General features: G+C 28.7%; 5 protein-coding genes across 5 annotated transcripts; all 5 read right to left on the bottom strand.

The window, feature by feature from the left end:
• Positions 1-5,052: 5,052 nt before the first annotated feature.
• LOC114165818 ((+)-neomenthol dehydrogenase-like) lies at positions 5,053-8,123 on the bottom strand. The gene is made up of 5 exons (XM_028050404.1): positions 7,381-8,123; positions 7,011-7,257; positions 6,504-6,569; positions 5,850-6,029; positions 5,053-5,641 (listed from the first exon to the last, which is right to left on the bottom strand). Exons 1-5 carry the CDS (start codon positions 7,398-7,400, stop codon positions 5,288-5,290), a joined length of 867 nt encoding a protein of 288 aa, XP_027906205.1. The 5' UTR covers positions 7,401-8,123; the 3' UTR covers positions 5,053-5,287.
• Positions 8,124-12,659: 4,536 nt separating this feature from the next.
• Positions 12,660-14,701, bottom strand: LOC114165815 ((+)-neomenthol dehydrogenase-like). The gene is made up of 5 exons (XM_028050401.1): positions 14,421-14,701; positions 14,057-14,303; positions 13,686-13,751; positions 13,372-13,551; positions 12,660-13,198 (listed from the first exon to the last, which is right to left on the bottom strand). The coding sequence occupies exons 1-5, from the start codon at positions 14,438-14,440 to the stop codon at positions 12,821-12,823; spliced, it is 891 nt and encodes a 296-aa protein (XP_027906202.1). The 5' UTR covers positions 14,441-14,701; the 3' UTR covers positions 12,660-12,820.
• Positions 14,702-16,398: 1,697 nt separating this feature from the next.
• LOC114165816 ((+)-neomenthol dehydrogenase-like) lies at positions 16,399-21,256 on the bottom strand. The gene is made up of 5 exons (XM_028050402.1): positions 21,177-21,256; positions 20,659-20,905; positions 20,442-20,498; positions 17,373-17,552; positions 16,399-16,889 (listed from the first exon to the last, which is right to left on the bottom strand). Exons 1-5 carry the CDS (start codon positions 21,194-21,196, stop codon positions 16,509-16,511), a joined length of 885 nt encoding a protein of 294 aa, XP_027906203.1. The 5' UTR covers positions 21,197-21,256; the 3' UTR covers positions 16,399-16,508.
• Positions 21,257-22,393: 1,137 nt separating this feature from the next.
• On the bottom strand, positions 22,394-24,170 carry LOC114165809 ((+)-neomenthol dehydrogenase-like). The gene is made up of 5 exons (XM_028050394.1): positions 24,046-24,170; positions 23,485-23,723; positions 23,313-23,369; positions 23,052-23,231; positions 22,394-22,926 (listed from the first exon to the last, which is right to left on the bottom strand). Exons 1-5 carry the CDS (start codon positions 24,113-24,115, stop codon positions 22,549-22,551), a joined length of 924 nt encoding a protein of 307 aa, XP_027906195.1. The 5' UTR covers positions 24,116-24,170; the 3' UTR covers positions 22,394-22,548.
• A 1,213-nt stretch (positions 24,171-25,383) lies between these two features.
• LOC114165570 (transcription factor DIVARICATA-like) lies at positions 25,384-26,418 on the bottom strand. The gene is made up of 2 exons (XM_028050158.1): positions 26,291-26,418; positions 25,384-25,810 (listed from the first exon to the last, which is right to left on the bottom strand). The coding sequence occupies exons 1-2, from the start codon at positions 26,416-26,418 to the stop codon at positions 25,384-25,386; spliced, it is 555 nt and encodes a 184-aa protein (XP_027905959.1).
• Between the last annotated feature and the right edge of the window lie 220 nt (positions 26,419-26,638).

The raw sequence follows: 26,638 nt of genomic DNA, 5'->3' as shown, positions 1-26,638 counted from the left end.
TTTTTTCTCTAACAGCTTTGTTTTACTTAACACCTTCACCACGCACCGTTTTGATTACACAGTGCTTGCTTGCTGAATTTAGTTAATGCAAAATACTATTTACACTAATTTTATTCTTGGCATGTTTTTAATCCATCAATATTTTATTTATTTTTTTATATCTGAATTTTGTATTTTAATTTTTTTTATAAAATTCTATTAAGAATTTTTATATTTTTCTATATTTTAAATTTATACATTTTTTTTCTAAATAAAACCTTTTTAAAAATCTAAAATGAATCTAAATGTTTTACATTCAAATTACTAATTTTTAATTTTATATTAAATTTTTTTTCAAATATTTCCACCTACAATTATGTTATTAATTAATTTTATTTTAACTTATTACAGAAAATAAAATTAATACATAAATTGACTTAACCAAATAAATATACATTTATCAAAATTAATTTTATAAAAACTAATCATAATTACAATATTTTACTTATATAAATTTTTTATTATCATAACTACTATGTATTTAAATTATTTAAATTATTATTATTAGTCTTCAAATTTTTATTTTCAATCAATTAATAAATATTAAATAAAATATATTTTATAAATTTATATTTATATGAATTTATAAAAAAATTTAAATTTGTAATAAAAGAATTTATTATAAATAAATATATAAATATTACTTAATATTCGTTAAAGCAATAAAATTTCAGTCGCAAATCCCTGCAACATTAAAAGAAAACATGATGAGAATTGATTTTTTTTTTAAATTATGTTAAAAAATAAAAAATCTAGTTTAGAAAACTTTTTTATAATCTACTCGTCAATCAATTAAAAAATATCAATAAATAAAAGAAAAAAATTATATTTACACTAATCAACCAAAAATAAATTATTTTTTAACATACTTACTTTATTACAATTATATTTTTTATGTTTTAATAATTATTTCTATGATAATAACGGTATCAATTTTTTAATTGTATTTATTATTCCCTTTTCGTGTCTAAATTTTCAATCATAATAATAATAATAAAGAAATTTTCTTATCTAATAAATATGTTTCATATTTTTTTTGATATTTATTTGTATTTAAAAATTAAAAAAATAAAAGTTAACTATTTAGATATTAATACGCATATATTTTTACACTTTTATATAAATTACAGTTCAAATTAAAATGGACCTACCAGGTCGATCTCTCTTTAGGCTGTATAAGTAATTGAGTCGGATTCCATAACATTGTACATAACATTGTACAGAAAATATAAATGGAAAAACACTTCAACAAATATAACGAAAACTAGGATTTGAAATGAATTTTTCAGTGTTCTTATCATAATTTTGTCAGAATGATCCAATGTGAACTAGTCTGATATTCAGAGTGGATGTGAGCTTTGTTACGAAGGGAGAAGTTCACCTGAGACGCTCAAATCAGTAAAAAATATTTGCATATAGAATGAGTATTAAGTTAGATTATTCTACGTGATATGGAATATTTATAGATTTTCTTGAGCATATTAGTAACGATGTTAGAAAAATATGTATTTGTATGTATCTGTGGATAAAACGTCCAACATAGGTAAAAATGAATATTATAAATAGATATCTGCAGGTAATAGAAACAGACTTTTTTTTTTTTATTCTTGCATGTTAATGGGACAGGTACAGATATCATAGTATTTGTACCCGTGGATACATGTACTCGCTATACTCTAATTTAAATTAAAAAAAGATAACTATGATTAAAACATTAACACATTGATTTTAAATGGGCTATGTTTTATCAACAGATTTAAAAAAATCTTCATTTCTTTGTAATCTGTCACTTAACACTATTTAAATGAGTTATTTGCACTTTTGTTTGAAATTTATAAATGTTATACATTCTATTTTTATTTGAATTTATGATTAAAATATGTTGTTAAATATAAAATTATGTTGTTATACATTTCTCTCCCTCTTGACTTACTACTATCATTAAATCTATGAGAATTCTTGTACATATTTATTTCTCTTGACTCCATAACTAAAACTTCATTTTGAGTAGAGAAGATAACCTTACTGCTACCCTTCCTCCTAGTTTCTTCATTTAAGAGGTTATCCTTGACCATGTCAAAAGTCAGTTTTCCATTAGTAGAGTTACTCACAAATACCACTAATGTCTCCCAATTGTCTAGTAATGAGCTAAGCAATGACAATGCTAGTAGTTCATCATCTAATACAATCTCTACTGTGGTCAACTAATTCACCATTCTGGTAATGAGGTAAGCAATGACAATGCTAGTAGTTCATCATCTCTATTGTGGTAAACTAATTCACCATATCTTGAAAATTGTTCAAGTGCTCTGCTATTGAGGAACCATCTTTGTATTTTAAGTTTATTAGCTTCCTAATAAGGAATGTCTTGTTCAAGGAATTTTTACACTCAAACAAATCACTTAATCTCTTCCATAAATTGTAAGCAAGAGTCTCACCTGACACATGATGATAAATAGATCGATCTACCCATTGCCTGATAACACCAATAGTCTTCCTATTTATCTTTTTTCAATCTCCATTAGATTTAGTTGTTGGTTTAACACCTTTTTACTCAATAGGATCATACAACTCTTTACAAAATAACAAATCTTCCATACGAGATTTCTATATTGAATAATTTGTAGAATCCAATTTAATCATGGTTCCTACACTATCACCACCTACCATTTTCAGAGCAAAAACCAATGCTTCTAACCAGAGTTCTAATATCAATTGTTGGAAAGATAACAAAATTAACATATAAACAAGTGAAAGCAAAACCAAGATCAAATCTTCCCTAAATAAATAGTATACAAAATACTAAAATGCATAAAACAAGAAAGAGAGGAACCAATAAACACCAAAACTTTTTATGTGAGAAAACCTCAATATAGAGGAAAAACTAACGGGACTTAGTCTAGTAAAATCTTCCAGTAATAATAATTAATAAGTTTACCACAAGTTCTCTTTAAGTTTTCAAGGATCAAACTGAGTATTATTTTCTTCACCAACAAGGTGGATAACAATACAAGTAAACCCTAATGGGTATTTAGTTAAACAACATAGGGAACCCCAATATATAAGATGAGAAGTAAAACCTTTTTTCCAGGATAGTTTTTCTACACAGATTTGCACATGATACACTGGTTACTATTTCCTTCTTCCTCACTCTATTTGGAGGCTTCTTTTCTTTTCTCACCTAAGACACTCACAATTTTTGTCTCTTTATCTCCTTAATATATTTTTCCCTCCTCTAAACAGATGTAAATGGTTGTTTATAATTTTGAATTGCAAAATGGACTGGGAGTCCATAAAGAAAAATACCTATTTTATTTTTCTTAATTAAGTGGGTCCAATAAATTGGTGACCCACTTCATGGACTTACTTGGAAAGCACTCCAAGTATCTTAAGAGTGTCTGACCATAGTCTTACAAGTGTTCAATTATGGACTTACTCTAGAAGATTCAAGTATAAATTAAGTGTCTAAAAGCATCACAATATAAAATTGAGTTCAAAGAGCTAAAAGCAATATATAAACTCATTAGTTCAATAGCTTAATTCACCTACAAAAGTTATTGATAATAAGCTTGGAAGACTTGTATATCTACTCGATCCAAAATATATTATTATTGTGAAGTCCAAAACGAATCAATAAATATGAGATCCAAATATGGGATAAAAAAAATATTAACAGTCTAGAAAAATATGATATTTATGATAATCTAAATATAATTCAGATTATAATAAACTAAATCAAATTATTATTATATATGTTAATCTATTTTTATATACTAAATGCCACGAAAGACTATAAATACCCAAACACCCACTATAAACAAAAAGCAAATATATAAAAGATATAAAAAAAATAAGTATTTTATGACCCCGCCATAAGTAGGATAGGAAGAAATAGGTTGTAGGATTGAATCCTTTCTTACAAAAACTAATTAACGTATTAATAATCAAGATTTATTAAAAAATAAATAATTAAATGGTACATAAAATTAACTGTTTCTTAAAATAAAATTTGTTCATTAAATGTACAAAAAAATATTTGAACACTTAACGAAATAAATTATTTCAATGAAAATTCAATTAACAACACTTATTCTATTTGAATAAATAATTTTCAATTTCAAAATATTGAAATGCATTCTAATTGAATGTCTTACGATTCAATTTTTTTAAACATTTTACTTAGATAGAATAATTAAAATATTTATATTTTAATTTATTTTATTTAAATAAAGTCATTGAGCTTATCTTTTTAAGATAAAATTACAATTTTAAAATATTTATTTTAAAATTAAAGTTAAAAAAATATTAATCAAATTTAAATATTCAAATAATATTTTATAATTTTTTTTCCAATATAGATGTGAATAAGGAAGAGGTGACTCGGTGAAATTTTAATTTTTTTAAATGAATTTTAAATTATTTTTTTAATTATTTAAAATATTTTTTAAAAATTACTCAAATTTAATTTTCTTTTAATTTTATCGTTCAAACAATTCATTTTACTCCATTTTTTTTTAAATTATCACCTTCAAACACAGAATTTTAATGAGTTAATTAAGAATTAAAGACATGAAAGACGTGTCATCTTGCCACATGTAAATAAATCCATAATGAAATTGAATTCCTTCTTCAAATCTTCCAATGAGACTCTAAGAAGAAATACATTACTCAGTCCCTAACATTAACCAGTAAAGTTGGATTCCTCCCACATTATTGATCAAGTGCCATTTAAAAAAAGAAACTTCATTATTTCAACAATGGTGAGTGGCGTTGGGTTTTGAGTGACACACAAAATATATATATATATATATATATATATATATATATATATATATATATATATATATATATATATGTGTGTGTGTGTGCGCGCGCGCGCGCGCACATTGAGCTGAAAGTGAAGACAATACTACTGATGAAAAAACCTTCAATACAGAGGAATTGTTTCAGTTCCAATTTCATTTAAACCACCCTATTTTGCATAAACTAAACACACTTTGTCCATCAGTTTCAACATTACTCATTATCTCAATAGAAAGTAAAACTAGTTTAAACATGATATGCAGCATAACTGCATAGATATAATTATTTATTTTTATTGCAAGAACCAAGTTAAAGCATGTCTGTCAAGAGTTAATGTGAAGGTTTCAAGTTCTTGAAAGTGTAGTAACAAACATGGCTTCATGTGTTACCCATTATTCTTTGCTTTCTAGAAACAATTCATGGTCAAAATGGTTTGTGTTCACTTCTAATGAAAGAGGCCAGAAGGGCTTCCCTCAGGTAGCAGTGCCAATCTCACTGCAACTTCAGCACCTTCTTCAGGTGTCAGAATACCTGTATTGTAGTTTATATCTGTTTTCACATAGCCAGGACAAACAGCATTGATGCAGAATGAGGGATACTTCTTTGCCAGAACCCTTGTGTAGGCATTAAGAGCAGCTTTTGAGACACTATATGCAGACATTGTAAGAGCCCAGCCTTTGGTTTCTAGTGAACCCTCTTTAAAGTCCTTTAGATATTCATCCAAAACTTCATCAATCTTTTCTACAGTAAGGCTTTCAACATCACTAAGTACTTCTTTAGGCCATCCATTCTTCATATGCTGCAAAAAGTTATTACATGAGAATAAGCATAATCTTCAACTGTACTCAAACAATAAATCTATTAATTGAATCATATAGTTATATATCTGATTGCAAACACAATGAGAATAAATAATTCTGAGATTTGCAAAAGTTAAGGATCCAATTTGGTAGCCCAATTGAGCTACCAAAGTGAATTGGTGGTATCAGTTCATCAGACTCACATACCTCAAGCCCTCCCATGGATGAGGAAACATTTACAATTCTTGCAGAGCTTGAAAACTGGAGAAGGGGGATAAGTGCTTTGGTTAATTCCTCGGCTCCATAGTAGTTTGTTTTAAGACCTGCTTCAGCTAATTCATAGGTTTCCGTTACTATTTTACTCCAATCAACAGGACCAGAATTTTCCTGCACCAGACAACTCAACAATAAACTTGATTTCTTCGATGAATTGATTAATGGAAACATCTATAAGTGCAAGGTATGATGTGAAGTTTTAAATTCTTGATTCAAGTTGTGTACACTTTGTAAATATCTTTCTTTACAGATGGGAAAAATAATTCACAAAAGTTAACATGATTGTGCTTACTAAACGCAGCATTTGCTATCAGTAAAAAAATGTTAATCCTGAGAAAGGAAAAGAACTAGAAATGAATTCTCATCAATATCTTCATATTTCACTGGAAATGTAATTGTGTTTTTTATTTTTATCTTTTTCTTTTCCTAGTGCCTTGATTCAACTTCCTTGTTTGGTATTGGTTACAGTTGTCAACACTAGCACACGATGCAGGTAATCTATAATGCACTTGCACTAACAAATACACTAATTCCATTTCCAATGATAGAAAAAATGCTCGGAAAACACATAAACTAAAATCATACCGTAATGCCAGCAGCAGACAAAGCCTCAACGTTCACATGTGCCCCAGGAATCCCAGCATTGTTTACCTAACAATTTCCATTTCTGAAGGTTAACTTGAATCACTATAAATCATAACTATAGCCAAAATGTATTGTTTACAATGTCACGTGTGAAACTTGAAGTAAGAACATTCTGATACATTATTGATCACTGAAGTTTTGTCAAAAACTACAAATAAAATTCAGTAAGTATAGAGGCTGGCAATATTTCATGAATCACATAAAAAACAATTCAATTGTCTGAGAGGATATTATGAATATTTCTCCACAAAGTATAATGGATATTCTACATGTAACACTCTGAAACAAAAAGTAAAGCAAAATTATTCTTTTATTTAGTATGGTGTAAATAGGAAAAGAAAATATAAATGATGGTATTATATATTTATGTTACTCTATCCACTGATCTAGAAAAGGTTTATGATATGACAAGATCTCAACCAGCAAAAGCCAGAAGTTTTTTCTTACCAAGATATCCAGTTTTCCGTACTGGTTTTTGATAAAATCTGCCAACGATGTTATACTTTTTGGATCAGTAATATCAAGTTGGTGAAAAAGCACATGGCCAGGGAGACCAAGTTCTTTGAGTTTCTGAACAGCTTCAACACCCCTCTTCTCATCTCTGGCTGTGAGCACCACAGTGAACCCATTTGAAGCCAATTGCTTGCATACTGCAAATCCAATTCCCTTATTTGCTCCTGTGACAACAGCATAACTACAAAACAACTTCACAAGTTAAGCTAACGTGGACACGATTCACTGAGGTTATATATATTCATATGAAGATTGTGGTTAAATTCAGAGTATGTTGAAGAAAAAGAGGCTAAAAAAATGTCACCCTTTTGTTGCTTCTGCCATTACACTTGAATGAGGAAAGCAGCAGATGAAAAAATAGTGGAAAAAAAAAACAAACTGCTATTCTCTTTATGTATTTAATCACTTTAAAATTAAACACAAAAAGCACCACGACGAAATACCATTGACCAGTACCTATTATTAATAGTTATTTTATCAACTATTTTAAACATGCAACCAACAAAAGTATACCAACTCTCTGTTTTCTGCTTCATCATAACAATACAAAAATGGATACCTCGGATTTCATCTTTCTATTTTTTTTTGTAATCTTCTAGCAACCTCAATCTCGAGGCATGCACATGGGAAATAAACAATTGTTATGCATTATTAACATGGACTAAAAAAGAAGTTAACATTGCAACTGTCAACTAGTTTCTAAACAATGTCTCATAATTACAACTAATTGTATATGACCCTAACATCAAGCTTTTAAAAATTTCTATGGCTACAATTATCGTTGCATAACCTGTGTTTATCAACACTTTAAATTTCAAATATGGCTACAATTATGCAATTTAGGGATGAAATCCAATGTTAAGGCCTTTTGTCTTTTAAATTATTTTGGTATTCATATAAAACATTATTAGAAACAAATGGAGTTGATATGTTACACAAGATTAGCAATTTTTTTACCACACATATCAGGATGTAATAACTCTATACAGAGTTATAGTAAGGGTTTTTTTAACAGAGAACTTGAGGGTTGTTGCTTTGTGTGTGCGGTTGTGTAGTGTGAGAGTTAGGAAAGTGTGCCTGAGTGCGGTGAGGGTTCGCCGTGAGTGTGCCCGTCACATGGTGGTCTCTCTTGAGGAGTGGTTTTGCGAGAAGAGAAGAGATCAGGGACGAAACAGAGTAAGAGAATCAATGTGTTAAAAAACTAACCAATTTTAGTGGGTGAAAAAATCCTATGAAATTTTCGAGGATGGATATCGTTTAACAATCCGTAAAGATAATTCTCAAACCCCATCTCCTCAATTTTATAAAGATTTGACAATTTTATTTTCATAACCTTTTCATTAAACGTATTATATATATATATATATATATATATATATATATATATATATATATTAATAATTAATAATAAGACATAAGATGACTTATTCAAACTCCAGTGAATATGAACCGAGCTAGACTCATACGAATGTGGACCAAATTTGACTCAGTTCACTCAAGCTAATTTGAGTTCACTAGACTCGACTTAAGTTTGAACAAGTTTGAGCTTCAACTAGTTAATTCGAGAAGAACATAAACTTATTAAGTGAAAAATATTTGATATTCAAATAGTATTTTGAACTTGATGATAATCGAAATGCTTTACTAAACAAAGAAATTTTTTTTATTAAATTTAAATTATCTAATCTAATAAGCAAAATATTTAATGAATTTGAATGTCTTATAGATTGTGAATTTTTCTATCCAAAAGACAATATTATACTTTCAATGAGATGTATGGTTTTTAAATTTTTTCTAGATAGAGTAATTAAAATATTTTATATTTTAATTATTTATTTGGATATATTAATTTAATTTATTGTCAAAATAAAATTTTATTTCAAAATATTTATTTTAAAATTGAAATTTATAAAAAAAAAAGAGACAAATTTAAATATTATAATAATATTTAACAATTTATTTTTTTAATATAAATATGTATAAAAAAGAAAGTGAATAATAGTGGAATTTTAATTATCTTTGTTTGAGTGTACAACATCTCAATTTTAACAACTTAAAACTAATAAAATAGGAAGCTTCACATTAATGTTCAACACACATAAACTAGTGTATAAAATATATTAATTTAGTCTTTAATATAGTCTTACAAATGATAAGACTATATAAATATATCAATTATACAAATCAAACATTTCTAACTCTAAACACATAATAACCACTTACAACATCTTCCAATGAGACCTTCCTCCAATCTAATAAATGACTCCTCATCCTCCATAGGTGTCTCTGAAACTGCAACCACAGTTGCTCTCACCGAATAGGTGATCGCAAAAGGAAGACAAATAACAAAAGACAGAAAGAAGGGTAAGCTAATGTGCTAGATGGTTTTAATCATTAAATAGCACAATCACTTAAATCATACATAACCAATCATCTTATTTCATACAAAGACCTAAAAGTATAATTCCATTATTTGAATACGTGAATTGATATTGGATCCAAGCAAGTTGTGTACTTGTAGTGACATCTCACGCTCTGCAGAACGATAGATAAGGAGTTATACTCTACCACATAGAAGGTTAGTCCATTAACACCTTTGGTCAAGGAAAAACTCTTAGGTTAGGGACCTCATGCTTCTCTCACTACATACCTCATTCTTCTCTACTTGAGAATTTGAATGGTTATTAGAGCGTCAAGATATTTGCCAAGACAATCCATACATCAATGCACACACTACCATAACCACAACTAATCCTCCTTGGATTAGCATCAACAGATCTCAACTCAGTCTCATATAAATAATCTCATATCATATACCTATCATTCATAACAGTTACAAAGCTTCTAAATAAATCAATAACTTGTGCTCAAGTTCTGATCCATTTGCTCATTGAACACATCTTTGTGTTGGGCGAAAGGTACGTTTTCGACTAGCGACAGATTGCTCACCCAACGAGTGTATCACTAGGGCTTCAAAGGAAAGTATTTCAATTAATTCACCCAACGAGAATTACTTGCCCGACGACTTGCAAATCAAAAAGTCCCTGACTATGAAACTCGCCCAGCAAATCTGCATAATTCTACAGATCAGCATTCTGCAAAATTTTGCATATTAGCCCATTTGTCCAACGAGTAATGCTCGTCTGATGAGTCTGCATAATTCTGCAGTATATGATTTCTGCATAATTATGCATACTCAAGCCAGTCTAGACAACCCAAGAACCTTTGCAACGTCAAAACACATATCAAAATCAAGTATCAAACAAACATCAATACTAATTGACCTCAATTACAATACTAAACATCAACATTTCTTTACGAACAAAATTTAAACCCTTAGATTTCATACCTTTCATATATCACAAATCATTCAACATTTCAGATAAAACAACCAATCACAAGTCACAATACAAACATACAATTACAATTTCAACATACTTGTAACTTAAAAGTAATGCAATTAGCTTCCCTTGCCAGATATTCTCTATTTAAACAACTTTATGAACGTCATACACCTCTAACTCCACAGGATGCTCTATCTATACATAGAAACATCACAAAAACAATCAGGACATACCATTACGATCATTGATTAGCAGAGACTCATACTGATGAATAAAACGACGCATGCAAGCGGGAGAGAACTCACATGCAATAGAAAACAGAAATAAACCAAAAGGAGGGTGGAAACTTAACTTACGCGACAGATAAACTAATTTGTTCAACTTGAAGAGCTCGTCGAGAGGATCAATCCTACAGTCTTGGTTCTTCAATCAAATGACTAGAAAAAACAAAACTCCTAGAGAGAATTCAAAGAACTCTAGAGAAAAAGTTTCTAGAAAAAAGGTTTCTAGAGAGATGTTGTATTTTAAAATAATGAAACTCATTTGTAGTAATTCTATTTATATCAAAACTTTTTAATACTAAAATAATCGAGTCTCACTATTTTTAAACCACTATGACTTCTAAAATATCATTTTCTAAGATTTTACGGGGGTGTATTTCAAGATTCTATTTTATTTAAGTATTTGAAATACTTTTTAAAAATTACTAAATTTTATTTTTCTTTTAATTTTATCATTTAAAGAACTCATTGTACTCCACTTTTTGTCCTTCAAACTCAGAATTTTAATGAGTTAATTAAGAATTATAAACATGAAAGATGTGTAATCTTGGCACATATACAGAAACTCATACGGAAATTGAATTCCTTTTCTTCAATTCTTCCAATGAGACTCCAAGAAGAAATACATTACTCAGTCCCTCGTATTACCCGGTCAAAATGAATTCCTCCCACATTATTGATCAAGTGCCATTGAGAAAGAAGAAACTTCATTGTTTCAACAAGTGGCGTTGGATTTTCAGTGAGAGTTATACACATACGCATCGGGCTGAAAGTTGAGAACTAATTTAAGGGTAGTTTCTTTTTGCACCTCCATAAATTTCTTTTATTGTATCTATTGTAAATTGTACAATTTAAAATGTAAACATTGTATTTAGAATCATTACAAAATGAATCGTATTAAATATGATGGGTTATTACATGTGTATAACGATGTTTATGACCATATTTTTTTTTGTCTGTGACGAGTTCATATATTGTCATAGATTTTACGATCACAGACTATAATATATAATAGGTTAAGATACTTCGTTGGTCCTTGTCTTTTATCAAAATTTTAATTTGGTCCTCATATTTTTATTAGTCTCAATTAGGTCTACATTTTTGTAAATCAGTAACAATTAGGTCATTTTCATTAGTATAGAACCAACACTGTTAAGTAAGTGTCACGTGTCAGCTTCTCATTTTTTAAATTTTTTGATTTTTTTTAAATTTTGTATTTTTTTTAATTTAAAAAAAATATATTTATGCCACGTGTCACGTCGGTTGTATACCACATGTCAATCTAATATGATAACACATGTCGAATTATTGTATGAATATCAATTTGATCATCATATTTTTTAATTTGATTTAATTTCAGTCCCAAATATTTTAAAAAAAATTCAATTTCATGTGCTCCAAAATTTCGACTAAATATAAATGTTATGATGATATTTTTATTACAAGGGATATTTCTATTACATGTTTAAAATAATATTAAATTTATAAATAATGACAATTAAAATCATCATAATTGTTTTTTAGCTTTTTAGCTTAAAAAAAAAAAAAGGCTCGATGAGGTTTCGTGTTTGGAGTGCTCAATCAAAAAGAAGTGAAGATGAAACAAATGCTCAAAGATTCAATTTTCAGCGAAAGGAGGACATTCTGGGAGGAGTGTTCGGGAAGAGGAATGTGTTTTAATCAAAGGGTTCTGGAATTTGATGTTTATTAATCAAAAGACTCACATTTTTTTCTGGATATGATTTTTCCAAATAGGGGATTTTATTTTAATCAGAAAAAATAGGAACAAGAAAGAGGAATGTAAAAGACTGAAGAAAAAAAATAGCGTAGTTATTAAATAACATTTGTAAATATCATATTTTGAATATCATATTTAGCTTTTTATTCATTAATTTCAACATTACTCGTTAATTTGATAAAGTAAAACAAGTTTAAACATCATAAACAACATTACTCCATGGACATAATTATTTATTTTTATTGCAAGAACTTAGTTAAAGCACGTCCATCAAGAGCTAACGTGAAGGTTTCAAGTTTTTGGAAGTGTAACAACAAACATGGCTTCATGTATTACCCATAATTGTTTTTTCTTTTTTTTTTCTCTAGCAACAATTCATGATCAAAATGGTTTCTCTTCAGTTCTAAAGAAAAAGAGGCCAGAAGGGCTACCATCTGGTAGCAGTGCCAATCTCACTGCAGCTTCAGCACCTTCATCAGGTGTGAGAATACCTGTATTATAGTTTATATCTGTTTTAACATAGCCTGGACAAACAGCATTGATGCAGAATGAGGGATACTTCTTTGCCACAACCCTTGTGTAGGCATTAAGAGCAGCTTTTGAGACACTATATGCAGACATTGCAAAAGGCCACCCTTTGGTTTCTAGTGAACCCTCTTTAAAGTCCTTTAGATATTCATTCAAAACCTCATCAATCTTTTCTTCTGTAAGGTTTTCAACATCACTAAGTACTTCTTTAGGCCATCCATCCTTCATATTCTGCAAAAAATTATTACAAGTAAGATAGATGATTTGAATGTCTTATCATGCACTAAAGATAGGTATTTATACACACCAGGATGATCTAAAAAAGGTACGTAATTATGTTATGCATAATTACAAAGTGAGTGGCAAAAGTTAATTGCTGGTATCAGTGGATCTCACTCACATACCTCAAGCCTTCCCATGGATGAGGAAACATTTACAATTCTTGGGGAGCTTGAAAACTGAAGAAGGGGAATAAGTGTTTTGGTTAATTCCTTCACTCCATAGTAGTTTGTTTTAAGACCTGCTTCGGCTAATTCATAGGTTTCAGTTACTATTTTACTCCAATCAACAAGACCAGCATTTTCCTGCATCAAACAACACAACAATAAACTTCATTTCTTTGATGAATTGATTAATGGAAACATCTATAAGTGATGTGAATTTCCAATATTACAAGTTTTGCTCAGAAAACTCTTAAACTGGGGAAAAACCATCATACCATAATACCAGCAGAAGACAAAGCCTCACCGTCCACATGTGCCCCAGGAATTCCAGCATTGTTTACCTACGCAATTTCCATGTTTCAAATACTTACTGCAGATTAACTCGAATGAGTATATATATAGATCATAACTAGAACCAAACTGTGTTGTTTATAATGTAACATGTGAAACATGAAGTAAGAACATTCTGATACATTTCATGAATCACACAAAAAACAAATCAACTGTCTGAGGGTATGAATATTTCTCCACAAAGTATATCTGTAACGCTCTGGAAAAGGTAAAGTATGTTTATGTTACTCTATCCATTGATCTAGAAAAAAGGTTGATGACAAGATTATACAACCAACAAAAGTTTTGTTCTTACCAAGATATCCAGTTTCCCATACTGGTTTTTGATGAAATCTGCGAGCGATTTTATACTTTTTGGATCAGTAACATCAAGTTGATGAAAAACAACATGGCCAGGGAGACCAAGTTCTTTGAGTTTCTGAACAGCTTCAACACCCCTCTTCTCATCTCTGGCTGTGAGCACCACAGTGAATCCATTTGAAGCCAATTGCTTGCATACTGCAAATCCAATTCCCTTATTTGCTCCTGTGACAACAGCATAACTACAAAACAACTTCACAAGTTAAGCTAACGTGGATACGATTCACTGAAGTTATGTTCATATGAAGATTGTGGCCAAATTCAGAGTATGTTGAAGAAAAAGAGGAAATTGCTTTTACCCTTTTGTTGTTTCTGCCATTACACTTGAATGAGGAAAGTTGTTGCAGATGAAAAAATAGTGGTCAGAAACAAGCTGCTGATAAATGGTTGAGGTGCCTCTTTTTTCATGTCTTTCCAATTATGTTCAAACAAAACAACTGTGCTAATGGCCGAATGACTTAAATGCTTTTGAACTTTGTGTTGAACGAAAATTCACGATAGCTTCTACGAGGTTCGGTGTTAATGGCCCACATTTTTGGTTGGTTTCAGCACAAAGAAGTGTCATCCCCTATCTTATTTTGTGTTTGCACTTCGAACCTTATGTTCCTTAATCGGCACATACCATAGCCACGAAATTGTGTTTCAAATAAACCATTTTGTGTGTGTGAAAAAATTGAAAACTTAAACTATTTTACTCCACAATATCTATAACTACTAGTTTTTTTATCGGGATTATTTTTGATTATTCATTAAAAATTATAAATGTGTAACAAAAAGTTTAGATTAATATTTTATTATTAATTCATTAATTTTAAAAATTTAATGAAGTATAAAATTAATATATATATATATATATATATATATATATTACGTGTTTTTCTCTTTTTTTTCATTTTACCCTTTTCATTATTATTTTTAAATTTAAATAATTATTTAATAATAAAAATATCAATTTTTAGTTTTATCATTTTGATAAATTTAGTAATTACTTCTTTGAAATCAAATAACTACTTATTATAAAAGAATGATTTATTATTTTATCATTTTAAAAATTAATTTTTTAAATTTAAATAATTATTTATAATAAAATATTATTTATACAATATTATTTAATTCAATAATTAAAATTTTTAACTATATACATATTTATTTTTCTAATTTTATCTATATAATTACTATTTTCAAAATTTAAATAATTTATGGATATTTAAATAATACACAGATGCAAACAGCACCTATTGCACCCGTGTGTTTAAACTAGTGTACTATAAAGTTAACTGTTAAAGTTATTATTACTTGGCAACATACCACATTTTTTTTAAGCAATTTGATAATAGAGGAACAAAACTATTCCATTTTTTAAAATTGGAGAATAAAAATTGTCATGAAAAATTATAGAATTAAAATTGAATTTTAGTTTAGTTATTTTGTCTCTTTTAAGAACACCTATCAGTATTAATTGTCATGAAAAAAAATTATAGAATAAAGGTTTGGTTTGTGCCAATCTAATTATATTGAATACATTGTATTCTGTGTTCAGCCTAGTATAATGATCGCTTTGCATCAATTTTATAAAAGAATATTATATAATCAAATGAGAAGTGCTAAAAATGCACCTTGTAACCCTCTTTTTATTTTTTATTTTGGTTAAAATTTACTAAATCTTTAAATTAAGATGAGAGAGTTATTAAATAAATTGTGAAACCTATCAAATTTTGTGATTTATAATAAAGTTAAATCTATACAAGAAAGTAAGTTCAAAGGAATAAGTAAAAGAGTGTGTTTCTATAATATGGAATAAGTTTTGTGATACAAGTTCTAATATTCACATCATATTATGACACATTGAAATTAAAAAAAAAAAAAAAAAACCTGATAACATACTATCAAATGACCACCGCATATTTATACACATAAAAAGAGGTTTAATCATGCACCATTAGTTCAAAATATTCTACAATCGAATCAATTAGAAAAATTTTAAAGATGTTCCTTTAAGTATTTACCATAAATGGTTGTTTGATTCATTTCACGAATAAAGATGTGATGTTTATCAATCCTCCAGAGTCACCTCAATGCATGGATCTACTTTGTTAGTAACACCTTTATGTGTGTCTATACATTTATTGATATTTTGACTCACTTTTAATTCATCATTCTAATCACTTTTTAATTGTCACATCACACTACTTAAAAATATCAAAATAAATAATTAAAAAGTAATTGGAGTGATTGACTAAAAGTGAGTAAAAATATTTGAAAAAGAACAAGAAACAATTTGATATGTCTAGAGTAATATTGATTCAGAGAATATAACAGACATAAAGAGTTTGATCGAACGAGAAATACATCCATTGCAATATAATAATAGGAAAATGAAATGTGGTTTAGAAAAAGGAAAGTACTTCATTCTTTAAGAAAAAGAGACCAGAGGGACCATTATCTGGCAACAAAGCGAGTCTGACAGGACACTCAGCACCTTCATCAATGGTTAAAAACCCTACATTCTGGTTTAGATCAGTCTTCACAAAGTCAGGGCACAAACAGTTTATGCGAAAACGAGGAAACTTCTTAGCCAACATTCTTGTGTAAGAATTTAAGGCTGTTTTAGACATGGTGTAGCCGGAAAGAACAGGTGGCCAATTCTTGGATTCCAATGATCCTTCTTTGTAATCTTTTAGAAACTCTCTTAACACCGCATGAAGTTTTTTGTTTGTAAGGTTATTGATGTCACTCAACACTCCTCTTGCCCATTCATTTGGTATATTCTGAAACAACAAATAAGCAAAAACAAAATAAGTTTATATTGATAAGAAAAAGATTAAATATATTTTTGCTCCCTTATTTTTTAATGAAAATTAGAATTAGTTCCTCTTCAAAACTTTGATCTAATTAAGTATTCCAATTTTAGAAACTCTTGAATTTGGTCCTTTCAACCAATTTTCATCAAGTTTAGTTAACGTTTCAAACGCGTTTCTCAGCTAACATTAAAACAAAAATGTGTCAACACTTCAAATGTTATCATAAAACGCATTTGAAACAAATAAAATTTGGTTAAAAGGATTAAATGCACTTATTTTAAAGATAAAATACTAAATTGGTTCAAAGTTTCGAAGATGAATTAATTCTAATTTTCACTTAAAGTTAAGAAATAAAAAAATATAGTTAACCCAGAAAAATATAATAATTATTTGATCTATTTCAATTTTAGTATAATGAAACAAAAAATAATAATTTTTGTATAATTTTACCTTCAATACACCTCTTCTAGAGGAGACGTTGACAATCCTAGGTGAAGTGGATCGTTGAAGGAGGGGAAGAAGTGCTTCTGTTACTCTTTCTGCACCAAAAAAGTTTATTTCAACACATTCTTCGGCTAACTCATAATTTTGTGGAACTATTATATTCCAATCTGATATTTCGCCCCTTTTCTACAAGAACAAAAAAAACAAGAAACACCATTAAAGCACATAAATTCATACTCAATAGTTTAAACAATATACTCTTAAGAGTTGTTAAAGTATTTGGTTTTTAAAATTTGGCTTAATTATCATTTTGGTCCCCTAATTTATTGGGTTGGTTCACTTTGGTCCCCTTATTATTTTTAGGTTCAATTTGGTCCTCTAATTCTTTAAAATGTTCAATTTGATCCCTGCCGTTAAGTCAACTTTAACACCGTCTCCGTACATGCCACGTGTCATTTTGTGGAATTTTCAAATTTTTTTATTTTATTTTTTTAAAATTTTTTAAAATTTTCTTTTAAAAAAAAATTATACTGCCACGTGTCACCTTATGGTTGTGACACGTGTAACCTTATGGTTGTGACACGTGGCAGGTCACGATTGTGCCACGTGTCAAACTAACATTGGTTGTTTTCAATTTAATCCCTCTATTTACAATTTTGATTCAATTTAGTCCCCCAATTTTTTAAAATGATTTAATTTTGTCCTCTCCAATTTGAGACCAAATTAATAATTAAGCTTAATTATAATTTATAAATTCATGTTTAAATAATTTTTTACCATTTATACATCAAATCACTCCCTAAATACTCATGTTATTTCATTTGTTATATTTTTCACTTGTAATTTTTTACACTTGAAAGTTTCTATACATGTAAAAAAATAATAATTTGAATAGTTAGATGGAGTAATTTAATCTATAAATATAATAAAAATTATTTTAATATGTATATATAAATTGTAATTAAGCTTAATTACTAATTTGGTATCAAATTAGAGAGGACAAAATTGAATCATCTTAAAAAATTGGGGGACTAAATTGAATCAAAATGGTAAATAGAAGGACTAAATTGAAAACAACCAATGTTAGTTTGACACGTGGCACAATCGTGACCTGCCACGTGTCACAACCATAAGGTTACACGTGTCACAACCATAAGGTGACACGTGGCAGTATAATTTTTTTTAAAAGAAAATTTTAAAAAATTTTAAAAAAATAAAATAAAAAAAATTTGAAAATTCCACAAAATGACACGTGGCATGTACGGAGACGGTGTTAAAGTTGACTTAACGGCAGGGACCAAATTGAACCTTTTAAAGAATTAGAGGACCAAATTGAACCTAAAAATAATAAGGGGACCAAAGTGAACCAACCCAATAAATTAGGGGACCAAAATGATAATTAAGCCTTAAAATTTAAATTTGGTTTCATCATGATCTTACTTTTGGCGAACGATTTGATAGGTTATAAAAGTGGAAAATATATATAAACTAGTTTTGATACTCTTAACATTTTTTGGAAACATGAACGTGATAAGCTATTTAAATATAATCATCATAAAAATAGATATTTCAAATACATAACTTATGTATATTCTAAGTATAAATTCATAAAACTTTTATTTTGTTCTAGAAAGAATTATTTTTTTTTTCTATATTTACTTTAAACACAATTTGAGTTAAACGAATCTTCCAAAGATATTGTCGAGAGTTTTTACTGTGGAAAATTATTTTTTTAACAAAGTTTTGTTGATAAATTTGACAATACACACATGACAACATGTTAATGGACGAAAAAAAAAAGTTTGATGAGAGTTGAAAAGAGAAGAAAAAAAGTCTAGTATGTTGAAAAAAAATGTCAAAAAAAGTTTCTCATTGTCCTTTTTACTATATATATAAAATAAAATATACTAATTAAATAAGTATTTAATGACTTTAAAGTTGAAGACAAAGCACCAGGACCAAATACCATTGACCAGTATCTATTATTAATAGTTATTTTATGAAGTATTTAAACATGCACCCAATAAAATTATTACAATTCTTTTTTGTAACCTTCTAACAGCCTCAATCTCGAGGCATGCACATGCAGTGTTTCAAATCATGGACTATACCATGTGATAATTCTGTAGTTAACATTACAATAGTCAACTCAGCTTCTGAAAAATGTTTCCCAATTGCAATTAATTGTACGTCACCCTGACATCAAGGTTTTAAAAATTTCTATGGTTTCATCATTGTTGGACACATCTTTATATAAGGAAAAATAACACATATATTGTTGATTCTTACTTGTATATAAAGAAGTGAGTAATAAATAAACTATTCTAAGAATTAAAGAGTTAAAATTGAGGATTGTCATTACAACTGAATAAACTGTCGAAAAAAAATTGTATTAAAAGGTTTGTCAATTTTTTAAAAGAGTTGTATGAGAAGAAAATTTTAATTTTTGTCATTGTATAAAGGTTTGTAGTTTTTATAATAAAAAAAAATTATATATTAATATTAATTTTATTAAGTATTTGTGAATGTATGAAAAAAAAAGTTAAATTTATGTTCTACTTTTACTTATGTTCTTATTTATAGACGTGCACCCATCAAGTTAAATTTACATGGTGCTTCTATTTCTATTTCTATATATTTATGCAATTATTTTTTGAAAAATTAAATATGTTTTTAGTTGTTGTCCTAAATTTGATATATTTTAGTTTTCAAATTTGAAAAATGAATAAATATAATTTTACTAACCAATTATATTATTATTTTTTTTACATATCAAATATATTTCTCATCTGATATTGAAGTGAAAATATATTAAATAGTATAAATAACTCTAATGTCAATTTAAAATGTATTTAATACATCAATGAAATTTAACGTAAAATAACTATATTTTATTTATTTTTTAAAGTTTAGAGATCAAAATGTATTAAAATTTTAAACCAAAAAAAAATTTAATTTTGCGTCAAAATTTAGAGACTAAAAACATATATAACCATTTTTCGAATGAGTAATTTTCAACCAACCAATTAATGGCTTGACATGTATTTGTAAAGACATGGAAGGGATTAACCTTACCTTTCTAAGAACATTCTCTCCATTTACCAGTCCCCCAGGAACACCTGCATTGTTCACCTACACCCCAAAAAGATGAAAGAAAAAATGAAGGAAATCAAGAAAATACTTTTGTTGTTTGTTCCTTAAGAATCTGAGAAAATCAATGATACCAATACTGCAATTAATCTGAACAAGTTGAAAAAGGAGTGGAAAAATAGTGAGACACATAAACTTGTACCAAGATGTCAAGTCTTCCAAATCTGGTTTTGATGAACTGTGCCAAAGCAGCAACACTAGGAGGGTCAGTGACATCAAGTTGATGAAAAACTAGAACCTCTGAGAGACCAAACTCTTTCAATCTCTCCACTGCTTCCAAACCCCTTTTCTCATTTCTTGCTGTTAGCACCACCACAATTCCATTCAATGCCAGTTTCTTGCATATTCCATAACCAATTCCCTTGTTAGCTCCTGTCACTACTGCATACCTGTATATCCAAGATCTGCAGTTTATGACTATGATAAACACTATTTTCTTGTGAAAAAAATGCATAGAATCATTATTAAGTTCATAATATTTAGGTTTGTGCATGACTACAATGATGTTTCTGATTAAGCTTTTATTCTGTGAATCTCTGGATTTTTCTGATTTTTCATTTGCTTTTACAGGTCCAAACTCACACATACATATATAACAAACTGAAGGTTACATACATAGAAATGCAAAAACTTTTTGAGTATCATTTAATTTTTTCTTACCTTTGTGCTTCTTCTCCCATGTTGATAATGTTTGCTTGCAGAGAGTGTGGTATTGAAATGCTTCACCTGTTCATCTTGTATCCTTCTTTAAATTATATATTCCTGCATTGCGAATTCTCAACACGTGTCCACGTATGATAATGTTAATTTAACTTCATCATTAGCAATTAAATGTAAATAGGTAAGATTACAAATATATAATTTACTCCTTGTATTGATTGTTATTTAATTTTATGTTTGTTCTTATCCGCTTCGCTATTTGGATCATTTGGAAAACTACAAATAGTATTAGTATCAAATTTAATATATCTTCTTTTAGACGGTGTTTTATTTGGTTCAGTTAAATATCTATATTGAGATGGCAAGTAAAATAAATTTTCAAATAATGTATTTAGAAAATTTTCAATGTTCAGACTAGAAATTTCAAATGCACTAAAGTGTAACAAATTGCTTTATGCATGGTGTTAGCTGATTAAGGATTAATGTTGAGGTGTTACTGATAATGCAAAAAATTATGATTTAAACAATTTTTTGGAGATAGAAATGACTACCATTTGTCTCATTAGTTTTTTAGATATGTAAAAGTTTGAAGTAAAAAAGAAAAAAACCACTCGTCTAATGAGAAGATTATTGTAGTTGATGGCCCAGGGAATGCAAAAGGTCACATTAAGATTTATAATTTCTTTTCAAAGAATTTAGAACTATTGAACTTGTGTGAATGGTGTTTCGTTACAGATATTGATTAGAAAAATTGTATTGCGTTGAATTTATGAAATCTAAATCTTCGCCTTCATTAAGTAATATAATTTCAATGTAACTATGACATATGAAATCCGGATACGATACGAGCACGGTTACAGATACAGAGATACGGTTAAATTGAAAGATATAGAATATGGAACACGACATGCATACAAAATTTCAATTAACACATTGTCAACTAACACAAAAATAAATTTAATATTCAAAAAAGTGAAAAATAGTGATCATGTAATATTTTTTCTTTATTTTTATAATCATAATAGAAACTTATGTGATAAATTTATAAGTTCATGGGTTTTTTTCAGAAAATCATTGAATTTGTGGTTATTAACATTATATTGGAGTCATGTCAAAATCATGTTAAAGACAAAAAATGTATTTTAAATTGAACATTTTACTGATACATACACTATTGATGAGGCGCATTCAAGTTTCATAGAATATGACCGACTAAATTAAAATTAAAAAAAAATGGTATATTTAACTAAAACTTGAATATTACAAAACAATAGGTAGCTTATTAGTTTCAAGCAACAATCATAACGTATTTACACACTATTATGTACACAAATTATTCTCTTGAGATTATGACAGTGAAAAACAGTGTAGATCAAAAGGGAATGACTTCATCCATTGAGAAAAAGAGGCCAGAAGGACCATCATCAGGCAACAATGCAAGCCTAACAGGATTTTCAACACCTTCATCAATGCTTAACAAGCCTTGGTTGTGGTTTATATCAGTCTTGACAGAGCCTGGGCATATACAATTTATGCAAAAATGAGGGAACTTCATAGCTAGCATCCTTGTGTAAGCATTTATACCTGCTTTTGCCATGGTCACACCAGAAACCACAAGTGGCCAATTTTTTGATTCCAATGATCCTTCTCTGTAATCTTTCAGAAACTCTCTAAGCACCTCATAAAGTTTCTCATTTGTCAGATTCTCAATGTCATTCAAAACTCCTCTTGCCCACTCATTTGGTATGTGCTGAAACCAGAGGAAGAGATGTAATCAGAACTTGCCTTTTTTTCATTGTTTTTGCAGAACTTCCTTCATTCTCAAAGAAAAAATGTGAACAAAACTACTCATATATGTTTTGAATTTAAATTTACCTTCAATAGTCCTATTTGACCAGAAATATTGACAATTCTTGGTGAAGTGGAGAGTTGAAGCAGAGGAAGAAGAGCTTCAGTTACTCTCTCTGCACCAAAGAAGTCTGTTTCAACACATTCTTTGGCTAACTCATAATTTTGATACACTATCAGATTCCAATCCAATTTTTCACCCCTTTTCTACAAGGGCAAAGAAAGCTATACCATTATACAATGAGAATCAGAAATATATTACATATATTACATAACATGGAACCTTACCCTTCTAAGATAATTCTCTGCATTTACTATTCCCCCAGGAACACCTGCATTATTCACCTGCAACACTAATTATTATGCCAAATGTATGGATATGCATGAAACCCAGAAATTTTTTTGTTGTTTCTTCTTTAAGAATTTGAAAAACTTAGGTGTATACCACTGTGACACTCACCAATATATCAAGTTTTCCAAATCTGGTTTTGATGAATTGTGCTAAGGAAGTAACACTAGAAGGGTCTGTCACATCAAGTTGATGAAAAACCACAAACTCTGAAAGGCCAAACTCTTTCAATCTCTCCACTGCTTCCAAACCCCTTTTCTCATTTCTAGCTGTTAGCACCACCACGATCCCATTCAAACCCAGTTTCTTGCATATTCCATAACCAATCCCCTTGTTAGCTCCTGTCACTACTGCATACCTACACAATTGTTGATGATTATCTTATGAAAATTTACACTAATTTCATATTTGGTCTGTGCATGGATACAATAAACTTTCACAACACAAAGTCAAGGACTAATGATTTTCTTAAAATGTTCTCTGAGTTTTATATCTATAGATTTTAGCTGTGATTTTCTGTTCATGTTATGCTACCTGTTTCATGACAGTGCTTCTTGACAAATTCAAGCTTCATAACTTCTTTAGCTACCTTAATAGATATGTAACAGAATAGCTTTAAAAGCAAAGCAGAAACAGAACAAAATTTGAGTATAATTTTTTTTTTTTATTTACCTTTTTGCTGCTTCTGCCATGATGATGATTCCTGGTGTCTGTAGGAAATGGTTTTGGTCCGTTTTATCATCAAATCATTATAGCCTCTGAATATTTTTGTGAACCTATGCTTCGTTTGTGATATAGTTTTCTTCTTAAAATTTTGAAAGGAAGATACATACACTAATACTGAAATAAAATATGTATATTCTGTGCATAAAAAACAATTGGGTCGTTAGAAAGTCACATATTTCGAATAGCCAAATGCAATAAATTAAACTTAAAATTGGGAATTGTTTTTAGAACTTAGTTGTAAATAAAAATTAATAATTAGCCATGCCTCACTGCTTAAATAAAAAATGTGAAAGTTTTTGGAACTAAGTAATAATTAACAAGAGTGGCCTATCTCATCTTTGTATTTTCATTGCTGCCAATAAGGAAAAGGTCACTAACCATTATCAAGCTGCCAAATTTTATGAATTTGCTCTGTGTTTTTTTTTTGGGTTGTGTTGAATAATTTCTTCTAATTTATATTTGAAATTTATGATGTAATTTATTTATTTATATTTGTCTTTCAATATATTATTTCGTAAAACACACATATTTGACTCACCTACACATGACGTACGTAACATTAACATTTACTTCTCAAAAATCAATTCCATCATAAAGAATTACAAATTGATATATTGATGTTGTGGTAAACAATTTTCCTGCATATTATGGTCTAAAGTAAACAATTCATATATTTATCGCCATATTCAACGTATATCGAAATTTAAAAATGAAATATTTATGTTAAAATTATATTTTAATTAATTTAATTTTTATTTTTTGTGTGATTTTCATCAAACAATATATTATAATTTTAATATTTATTTTCTTTTTATATTATTTTAAAAATATTTTTAAATTTTATTAACTAAATTTCATTAATATTTATAAATTTAATAAATATTTTGATTTTCATAAAATTTTATTTGGTATTTTCTTTTAATATTGAATACATGATAATATTATTTTTTGTTTACTATAATTTGTATTATTTTATAAAAATTAATTAATTAATATTTGAAATAGTAAAAAAAACAAAATATGAATACGAATATATATCCATCTACCATAATAGAAATGAATTTTTCTCTAAAGATAATATGAGATAACGAAATTTGTATTCGCTTTTTGATATCCCTGCACACTAAAAAAAAGTGTTATCACCAAATACCTTATTTTATTACTGCTGAGATTAGAGAAAACACAAAATAAGAAAAATGTTTCCGACCACAATCATTATTCATCAAGCTATTTATTAACCTTTTTAACCCTTCAATATTTTAAAAAACTAAACAAAACAATTATTTAGACCGTATCTATCATTACGTTTAAGAAGTCCAGATCAGCAAAAATAGGTTGGTCAACTTGGTAATCTGGAACATAGACATCGTCATTTTGTGGATGAACTTCATCATTTTGCACATCAACTTGGGAATCTCGAACATAAACGTCGTCATTTTGCAGATGAACTTCATCGTTTTGCAAATCAACTGGAACATAGACATTGTCATTTTGCAAATGAACTTGATCATGAGGAGGAGAGACATCCTCGTTGTCCAATGTTTTCACGTCGTCAATACTTTTTCTTTTGTCTTTATTGAGTGCGGCCAAATGTTTGTAGTAATTTTGAGCATGGCTTGCAACTTGTGCTGGAGTCCTGGTTTTCACCACATACCTTGAAATATTCGTCCATCGTCCCTTTTTGTATTTCTCGAGTCCTATCAAGAACAACCTGTTGGAAACAAAATCGTAATTAAGAATTGATTAAACTGTTACGATTCAGTGTTTAGTACTAGGTCAAAAGCTATATCTTTTAGTCTGGTCACAACTCTTTTTATTTAGGAGTATAACAGTTCAAGCGTCACGATTCGATTATGACTCGGCACACTTAGTCTCCGTTACGGGACAATTGATGTCACATGCAACAATCTCCCCCTTAGCAATTGTCCAACTAAGAATCCTACTTGTATTGTGACTTGGCCCACCTGACCTTCGTTACGGGACAATTGTGCAACCCGCAATAGAGTGATAAGGTGACTTAGTGGTTAGATGAGAGAGAAATGCCAAAAAAATGGATAAATAAAATTGATTTGGTGAGTTTGGAACAAAAGATGAGAAAAGTTATAGAGGTTCAACTATTACCGCTAACAAAAACTAACAAGTAACATTAGTCAATAAAAAAAAACATTTAAGTAAAAAAAGTTGTACTTACTTGTGTTCTTCTTCACTCCATCTCCTGTAACTTGCAGTTGGTAAGCATGGTGATTGAGTAGGTGATGCTAGAGGTGGAGAAGACGAGGATGATGGAGGAAACTCATTGCTTTGAAACTGATTGTTCATATCTTTCAGAATTCTTTGCTTCTTTCTTCTCTGAATCTAGTGTGATTATTTTTCACTGTAATCCTTGTTTTATAGGAAGAACTTTGAACTTAAAGATAAATGATAGAATAATTAGTAGATGCATTGTAGATATATAATCTCCGAATAAGAAACAGTTATATCTTAAATAATCTATTTCAACTGTATATATCTTAGTAGATTTCACTAACGGTTTTTGTAA

Source organism: Vigna unguiculata, chromosome 10 (assembly GCF_004118075.2).
Source record: "Vigna unguiculata cultivar IT97K-499-35 chromosome 10, ASM411807v1, whole genome shotgun sequence".
Taxonomy (NCBI): domain Eukaryota; kingdom Viridiplantae; phylum Streptophyta; class Magnoliopsida; order Fabales; family Fabaceae; genus Vigna; species Vigna unguiculata.
Note: the sequence above shows the minus strand (reverse complement) of the source record. Positions and strands in the feature narration are given on the sequence as shown.